Source organism: Trichechus manatus, unplaced genomic scaffold, assembly GCF_000243295.1.
Source record: "Trichechus manatus latirostris isolate Lorelei unplaced genomic scaffold, TriManLat1.0 scaffold00057, whole genome shotgun sequence".
Lineage (NCBI taxonomy): Eukaryota > Metazoa > Chordata > Mammalia > Sirenia > Trichechidae > Trichechus > Trichechus manatus.
In genome coordinates this window covers 5,083,063-5,092,527 of record NW_004443993.1, presented here as the reverse complement: position 1 = coordinate 5,092,527, position 9,465 = coordinate 5,083,063, and the positions used below count along the sequence as shown (strand labels likewise).

At 47.6% G+C, this 9,465-nt stretch overlaps 1 protein-coding gene across 1 annotated transcript in view; it reads left to right on the top strand.

Moving 5' to 3' along the window:
* Positions 1-4,663: 4,663 nt before the first annotated feature.
* Positions 4,664-9,465, top strand: part of INSR (insulin receptor) — a 55,647-nt gene continuing 50,845 nt past the window's right edge. Inside the window, exons 1-2 of the mRNA XM_023733229.1 lie at positions 4,664-4,809; positions 7,716-7,860. Coding sequence (XP_023588997.1) covers positions 4,665-4,809; positions 7,716-7,860 — 290 coding nt within the window. The 5' untranslated portion in view covers position 4,664. The remainder of the gene's footprint in view (positions 4,810-7,715; positions 7,861-9,465) is intronic.

The following is a 9,465-nucleotide window of genomic DNA, read 5'->3' as shown; positions in this document are numbered from 1 at the left end:
GAACAGGTTTCAGCTGAGCTTCCAGACTAAGACTAGGAAGAAAGGTCTGGCGATCGACATCTGAAAATCAGCCAATGAAAACCCTATGGGTTACAACAGCCCGGTCCACCACCACTGATCATGGGGATGGCACAGGACAGGGCAGCATTTTGTTCCATTGTGCCTGGGGTCACGTGAGTCGGGGGTCGACTTGATGGCAGCCAACGACAACAAACTGGCTGGTCAAGCAGCAATTGCAAGGGCTGCAGTCTCTGTCCTGGTGGCAGTGGTTAAAGCACTCAGATGCTAACCGGAAGGTCAGCAGTTTACAACCCACCAGCCGCCCCGTGGCGGAAAGATGTAGAAGTCTGCTTCCGTAAAGTGTACAGCCTAGGAAACCCTATGGGACAGTTCTGCTCTGTCCTGTAGAGTTGCTATGAGTCGGAACCGGCTCGACAGCAATGGGTATGGTGTGGGTACAGTCCCTGCCAACCCAGTGATTGTTTTGGGGCTGGTCTCTTGGAAGTGGACTCTGAGATAGAGATTTTCCAGCAGGGGTTCTAGTGGGAGAGTTCTTAAGAGCAATGCCTGTGAGGAGTGCGGGAAGCAGGGTTGGGCACCAGGAGACGTTGATCTGTGGTGCAGTCCCCAGTGGAGCCCTCAGACAATCCCATGAGGGGCTTTGGAGGCAGGATGGGTCTGCAGAGATGCCCTTCATCGAGGCCCGGGACAGGGCCTTTGTACCTGTGCATTGACCCGTTATCGGTTATGGGCTGCACCATGATCACAGTGGCATTTGCGAGGTCAGCTTCCTGCCGTAAGCTGTCGGCAGTAAGCCACCGGCAGCTGGGGAATGAGTGTCTCTGGCCTGAAATAGAGACTCGGATGGCATGTCATTGATGACTTTGGAGTGGTTGATGATGGCCGGGGATGAATGGCTGCCTCTGGCTCCGTGGCTGGCTGTCCCAAAGCCAGGAAGAGGTCCTGCCTTGTCCCGACCAGGTCCGCTGGGGCTCCAGCTCTGGCGGAGGAACACGCTGTGTTCGGCTCTCTCTTTTAGGAGTCATAGTAGATGATTTCTTTAAACTCCTTCTTTAGACCGGCGTCTCTCCACCTCGGCACTGTTTACAGTTGTTGAGTAATTCTCTGAGATGAGGTCGTTCTGTGCGCTGTAAGCAGCAGCCTCAGTCTCTATCCACTAGATGCCAGTTGCACCTCCCCCCGCCTCCCCCCGAAAGTCGTGACAACCACACGTCTCCAGACATCGCTCAGTGTTCCCTGGGGGAGGCAGAATCACCCCCAGTTGAGATCCACTGGGTTAGAGGATTCCACTGACCCCTGTTCATTCCTACTGAAGTCCTAGGATGCTGCCCACGCTTAAATGCACAGACTGAGTGAGAGGGGATCGCAGAAGTTGGATAATCAGCCAGGTTTACACCGTCCAACCCATTGGGAGTTTATTTTGGTGTAGAGTGTGAGCAGGTATCGAACTCGAGTTTTTTTCCCGAAATAATTAACGCAAGGATTCGGTACTTCCACACTGTTGACATTTGGGGCCAAATCCTTCTCTGTGGTGGGGGCTGTCCTGTGCGTTTTAGGGTGTTGAGCAGCATCCTTGGCTCATAGCGCCCTTATAGGAACGAGTAGAACTGCCCCATAGGGTTTCCAAGGAGCAGCTGGATTTGAACTGCCGACCTTTTGGTTAGCAGCCAGACTCTTAACCACTTTGCCACCAGGGCTCCTAAATGTCTCTAAAACCAAAAAAAACCAAACCCGTTGCCGTCAAGTCGATTCCAGCTCATAGTGACCCTACAGGACAGAGTAGAACTGCCCCACAGAGTTTCCAAGGAGCAGCTGGTTGATTGGCACTGCTGACCTTTTGGTTAGCAGGCTTGGTCCCGGGTGAGAAGCGCTGCCTTTGCCCATGCCCGCTGACAGAGAAGATCCCTCTGTGCAGGGCACACCGCACACGCCGACTCTAAGCTTGCTGTGATTAGCTTCAAGACAGAAGATGTTGAGTCCTCGGTTTCCCCCAGAAGCTTCTGCGTGGACTGGACTGCCCTCATTTTTGATGTTTTCCGCAGTGCGTGAACCCCAGCGCACTGTCTCCAGGAGGGAGAACCCCACTGCCAGATTCTTCTCAGGGTTTTGTTGTTTTCCGAAGGAAGGTGCAATCAAACCATTTCCTACCACTTGGGTGAGAGACAGCTGTGTTTTCTCCCTTTGGCCGTGAGTCAGACTTCCACTGCTGCAGCAGAGGCTGGCCGTTCATGCCCTCAGCTTCTCCAAGGAGCTATTTCGGTGTCTCGGGGTCATAACCAAGTTAAAAAACCTGTTTCCTGGTTTTTGTGTTGAGAGGTTTATAAAAACAAAACAACACAAACAAATCAGAAACAGACGCACGTCCAGGGGCCTTGCAGCTGATCTGCTTACGCAGGAAATCTTCCTCTTCAAGGCCTGAGAATTAGCCAAGTGAGCATGTTCTGGCGGGAAATTTTATTTCCCTGGGTGGGGAGGGTGGGAAGGAAAACAGCCTTTATTTTCGGTCTTGGGGGCCGCTCTTCCAGTGTTTGCGAAGCCTGCGAAGTACGATACGTTTTATTTTATCTTTTTTTTTTTTTGATAAAACCTATCAAGTGGCTTTGTTGGCTAAAAATAGGCCTCTGTAAATCACCTTTGCCTGCCGGATGAAGCTGTTTTTTGCCAGTTTGTCGGTAATGTTGGGAAAATGATTCTATTCCTTTTGATTCATTACTTTTTTTTTTTTCATGTTGGAAATAAAGAGTGGTTATTAACGTCTGCTGGTAAGACATTTGTTTAAAAGACATTAGCTTTAGTGCTCACTTCAGCAGCACAGCTAATAAAAGATATTAGCTTTAAATTAAAGGTATCGTCTTCCCCGATAACAAAAACCAAGAAAAACCTGTTGCCAGCGAGTCGATTCCGACTTATGACGACATCACCTGTTTCATAATAGAACTGCACTCTGTAGGGTTTTCCATGGCTATACTCTCATGGAGGGTAGCCCTGGTGGCTCCAGGGTTAAGCACTCAACTGCCAACTGAAAGGTCGGTGGTTCGAACCTGCCCAGTGGCTTCTCAGGAGAAAAACCTGGCAATCTGCTTCCATAAAGATTACAGTCTAGAAAACCCTATTGGACAGTTCTGCTCAGTCACGTAGGGTTGCTATGAGTTGAAAACCAACAACAACAATGATCTTATGGCAGTAGATCGCCCAGCCTTTCTTCCGCAGTGCCGCTAAGTAGATTCAAACTGCCAGCCTTTCAGTTAGTAGCCAAGCAGTTAACCATTTATGCCAACTAGGGACTCCTTCCTGATAGCTGAGACCTAAGAAATACAGGGGTCTCCTTTGGTGCTGGAGTCCCTGGGTGATGCAAAAGCTTAGCACACTCACCTGCTAACCAAAAGGTTGGCAGTTAGATTCCCCCCAGAGGCATCTCAGAAGAAAGGACTGGCAATCTACTTCCAAAAAGTCACAACCATGAAAACCCTATGGAGCACAGTTCAACTCTGACACATGTGGGGTCACCATGAGTCAGAGCTGACTGGACAGAAATTTGTTCCTTTGGTGCTATGGCTGATAGTGGTGTGGCCATTGGAACCGAATGCCTGGGTAACTGACGGTGCTTCTTGCAACCCAGCACTTGGGGTCTTTACTGAATGGAAGAGGGCAGAGTGAAGGATGCTGACGATGATTTAGCGTGACAAGACTTTACTTTGTTGGGTTTCTTAAAAAAAACTTGACTATTTTTCCTTCTGAAGCTTTCATTTTGTGGAAGACTTTAGTACTGTTACCTTTTAGAATTGTTTTATTGCAGTAAAAGGATATGTACCCAAACATTCGCCAGTTCAACAATTTTTCATATGTATAATTCAGAGGCATTGAACATCATGTTGTATAACCATCACCGCTGTCCATGTCCGAAGTATCCCACCACCATTAACAGGAACTCAGTGCCCCCTAAGCTTAGCGTGCCCCTTTCCCCCTCCCATCTGCCCTGGGTAACTACTAATAAACTTTGATCTCTATACAGTTGGCCTAATCTAGATGTTTCATGTAAGTGAGATCATATAACATTTATCCTTTTGTGTCTACCTTATTTCACACAGTATTATGTTTTCAAGGTTCTTCATCTGTTTTATGGCACACATCAGGACTTCATTTCTCTTTATGGCTGAGTACTATTCCATTGTATGGATGGATCACATTTTGGTTATCTGAGTCTTGTCACTTTGGGGTAAACCATGAGCCCCTGACTTCCAGTAATGCTGTGGGATCTGTCACCACGGGATAATGCGTGAATGTCTCTTTAGGGCAGTGATCCTTACTCAGGGGTGATTTGCACCCCCAGGGGACATTGGGCAATGTCTGGAGACATTTTTGCTTGTCACGACTGGGGGGTGCCATTGACATTGACTAGGTGGAGGCCAGGGATGCTGCTCAACACACTACAGTGCACAGAATGGCCTCCCACAGAAAAGAATGTTCCAGCCCCAAACGTCGTTAGTGCTGGCGTTGAGAAACTGTCTGTAGGGTAACGGTGTAAGTCCTGTCACTTGGGACCCTACACAGTGTACTGTCTGCCAGGTCAGGGGGCGGGAGGTCTTGTGTGCACCACCTTGTACCCACCCTGACCCCTTTGGCTGTGCTCTCTCCTCAGCTTGATGTGCACTCCGTGCTTGGGCCCCTGCCCCAAGGTTTGCCACCTCCTGGAGGGCGAGAAGACTATTGACTCGGTGACATCCGCCCAGGAGCTCCGAGGGTGCACCGTGGTCAACGGGAGTCTGATCATCAACATCCGAGGAGGCAGTGAGTCCCCTGGGGAGGTGGCGGGCGGGCAGGGGCCTGCTGGGCTCCACTGTCCCTGGGAGCAAGAGGGAAACAGCCGAACTGAGAACCTCTCTGATGATCAGACGCCATACCACCCTGCCGGTTGCCATCAAGTCAGTTCCAACTCATGGCGACCCCATGTGTGCAGAATAAAACCGCTCCATAGGGTTTCAAGGCTCTGACCTTTCAGAAGCAGATCACCAGGCCTTTCTTCTGAGACACTTCTAAATGGGTTTGAACCACCAACCTTTGGTTAGCAACAGAGCACTTAACTGTTTGCACCACGCAGGCACTTTGATGGCTGGGCAGAGAAGCCAAAACTCGAAGAGGTGATTTTAACACCATCCGTCAGTGGTTCTCTCATTAGTTGGACTCAACAGAGGCATTCGCTTCAAAACCAGAAATCAACAGCCCCCACTCCCAGAGGTTCTGCTTTTCCGTGTTTGAATTTGGGCCATCTAGGAATTTGTTTTTCCCTCTCTTTCTCTTTTTTTTTGATGGTAAAATATGTATAACAAAATATTTGCTAATTCAATAATTTTTACCTGTCCAATTCAGTGACGCTGATGACGGTCATCATGTTGTGTAAACCATTGTACTTGTTTCCAAATTACTCCACCACTGTTAACAGAAACTCAGCATCCCCTAAACGGTGTCTCCCTCTTTTGGCATCCCTCCCACCCCTGGTAACCACTAGTCAACTTTGGTCTCTTACATTCAGCTGCTTTATATACTGGGTTCATACAATATCTGTCCTTTTGTGCCTGACTTATTTCACTCAACATAATGTTTCCGTGGTTCATCCATGTTAGCTTAGTCGTCTAGTGCTGCTGTAACAGAAGCACCACAAGTGGATGACATTAACAAAGAGAAATTTATTCTCTCACAGTCTAGGAGATTAGAAGTCTGAATTCGGGGCGCCAGCTCCAGGGGAAGGCTTTCTTCCTGTGTCATTTCTGGGAGAAGGTCCTTGTCATCAATCTTCCCTAGTCAAGGAGCTTCTCGGTGCTGGGACCCTGGGTCCAAAGGATGTGCTATTCTCCTGGCTCTTGTTTCTTGGTGGTATGAGGTCCCCCTGCCGCATGAAAGTAACTTCCCCTAATCCCACCTCATTAACATCATAGAGGTAGGATTTACGACATGTAGGAAAATCACATCAGATGACAAAATGGTGGACAATCACCCAATAGCCAAGTTTATGCACATTTTTTGGGGACACAATCCGATCCATAACACATGCATCAGGACTTCATTTCTCTTTCTGGCTGAGTAGTATTCCATTGTGTGTATAGACCACATTTTGTTTTTACATTCATCTGTTGATAGACACTTGGGTTATTACCACGTTTTGGCTATCGTGAGTAATGCTGCAGTGAACGGTGGTGTACCAGGAATTTGCATTTGTAACAATCAAGCAACATGTTCTGTTGTACGGGTTTGCAGACTACGTTTTAAGAAAAACTGTCGTTTTCATCACAGTAAGGTTTTTTTTTTTAATCCTATTTAAAAAAGAAATACTGTCATAAGCAAAAAGACATTCTGTGTGTCTGTTTATTCTGCAACCATTTATTAAATATTCACAGTGAATAAGGCAAAGTCCTTACTGTTGCAGAGCTTACAAATAAACAAATGAATGCGTAGTATAAGGTCAGGTAGTGGCAAAAAATCTGCCTGTCCATTTGTCAGACTGTGGTGACTTGCATACTGCAGTGACGCTGGAGGCTACGTCACTGGTATTTCAAATACCAGCAGGGTCACCCATGGTGGACAAGTTTTAGTGGAGCTTCCGGACTCAGACAGACTAGGAAGTCCTGGCGATGTACTTCTGAAAATTAGCCAGTGAAAACTCTATGGATCACAACAGAGTATTGTCCAATACAGTGCTAGAAGATGAGCCCCCTAGGTTGGAAGGCGCTGATAATGCACAGTGGGCACAACCATGAACTCAAGTATACTGGTCTTGGTCATCTAGTGCTGCTATAACAGAACCACCTCAAGTGGATGGCCTCAACAAAGAGAAGTTCATTCTCTCACAGTCCAGTTGTCTAGAAGTCAGAATTCAGGGTGCTGGCTCCAGGGGAAGGCCTTTTCTCTGTGTTGGCTCTGAAGGAAGGTCCTTATCATCAGTCTTTCCTTGGTCTGGGAGCATCTCAGCGCAGGAACCTCAGGTCCAAAGGATGCACTCTGCTCCCGGCACTGCTTTCTTGGTGGTATGAGGTCCCCATGTCTCTCTGCTCGCTTCTCTCTTTTATATCTTACTGCATCATAGGGATAGAACATACAACACATAGGAAAATCCCATCAGATGGCAAAATGGTACACAATCATACAATACCGGGAATCATGACCTAGCGAAGTTGACAGATATTTTGGGGGGAGGGGACACAATTCAATCCATGACACTTACCACCAATCATGAAGATGGCATAGGACGGGGCAACGTTTGTTTCTGTTGTACATGAGGTTGTCATGAGTCAGCTGACCCACGGCAGCTAAGAGCAACAACAACAGAACCCACAGTAGGGACTTCAGTTGTGTTCTAAGCATGGTGGGTTTTGAGCAGAGCATGATGAACTCATTTGCAGCCTGTAGATTGACTCCAAGGAGCCCTGGTGGTGCAGTTGTTAATTGCTCAGCTGCTAACTGAAAGGTCAGCAGTTTAAACCCACACAGCGGCTCCACAGGAGAAAGACGTGGTTATCTGCTCCTGTAAAGATCACAGCCTTGAAAACCCCTATGGGGCAGTTCTACTCTGTCCTGTAGGGTCACTGTGAGTTGGAATCAACTTGATGACTACAGGTTTGATTTTTTTTGTTTTTAGGTTGATTATGGGACAATGAAAATATTTATGTAGAAACCTACTGAATATTCTCTCCTTTTCCTAGACAACCTGGCAGCTGAGCTAGAGGCCAACCTTGGCCTCATTGAAGAGATTTCAGGGTATCTCAAAATCCGCCGCTCCTACGCTCTTGTGTCACTTTCCTTCTTCAGGAAATTACGTCTGATTCGAGGAGAGACCCTGGAAGTCGGGTATGTGGGCAAGGTTCTGAGTTTGTGGCCAGTGTACTAACAATGAATTTTGTGAATTAGAAACATTTTGGGGCATTGGTAGTTATGGGGGCAGTGGCGATTCAATGGTAGAATTCTTGCCATCCATGCGGGAGACCTGAATTTGACTCCCAACCAATGCATCTCGTGTGCACCTACCACCCGTCAGTGAAGGCTTTCATGTTTCTCTGATGCTGAACAGTTTCCAGACTAAGACGGACTAGGAAGAAAGGCCTGGTGATCTACTTCTGAAAATCAGCCCATGAAAACCCTACGGATCACAATGGTCCGATCTGCAACCAGTATCAGGGATGGCGCAGGATCGGGCAGTGTTTTATTCCATTGTGCATGGGGTCACCATGAGTTGGGGGCCAACTTGATGGCAGCTAGCAACAACAATAGTTCTGAATAGCCACATTTCGGATGCTCAAGAGCTTTATGTGGCTGCTGTATTGGACAGAGCAGGTCTAGACACTTCCCTTATCCCACCCATTACATGCTGAGTAGCCCACTAATCATTGGAAAGAACAGGTAGGTCCAGTCAAGTCACTGAGCTGTTCTAGAACCATCCTTGGTTTCCCTCTGCCCAACAAGAAGGGTCACACATTCTCAGGCTAGCATGCAGTGTTCTAGAGGGATCAACCCATTGCAGCTTTTCCAGCCTCGTTTCCATGTCCTCTCAGGCCAGAGCAGGCTTTTCTGCTCTTCCCTCGTGGGCCTGCATTGCACTTCGCTGCTTCTGTTTCTTCGATCCCTCCCCTCTGCAATACCCGTACCTCAATCCACCACCATCTTACCCCTTCCTTTAAGACCAAGCTCAGACACCTTCCTGGCCATAAAGACTTCTTCATTCTTGGGGAGCATCTAGGTCAACTGGCATAACATAATTCATAAAATGTTGTACATCCAGCTTTGGTGAATAGCATCCAGGGTCTTAAAAGCTTACGAGCGGCCATCTAAGATACATCTACTGGTCCCATCCCGTCAAGAGCAAAAGAGAATGAAGAAAACCAAAGACACATGGGAAATGTTAGTCCAAAGAACTAATGGATCACAAGCACCACAGCCTCCACCAGCCTGAGTCCAGAACAGCTAGATGGTACCTGGCTACTACCACCGGCTGCTCTGATAGGGATCACAGTAGAGGGTCCTGGACAGAGCGGGAGAAAAATGTAGATCAAAATTCAAATTCACAAAAAAAAAGACACCAGACTTACTGGTCTGACTGAGGTGGAGGAACCCCGACACTATGGCCCCCAGATGCCCTTTTAATGCAGAACTGAAATCACTCACGAAGTTCACCCTTAAACCAAAGATTACACAGGTCTTTAAAACAAATAACACACGTGAGGAACGTGCTTCTTAGCTCAGTCATATAAATGAGGCCAAATGGGCAACACCTGCCCAAAAGAAAGACAAGAAGGCAAGAAGGGGCAGGAAAATGGGACAAATGGAAACGGGGAACCCGGGGTGGAGAAGGGGAGAGTATTGTCACATTTCAGGGATTGCAACCAATGTCACAAAACAGTCTGTGTATAAATTGTTGAATGAGAAACTAATTTGCTCTGTCAACTTTCACCTAAAGCA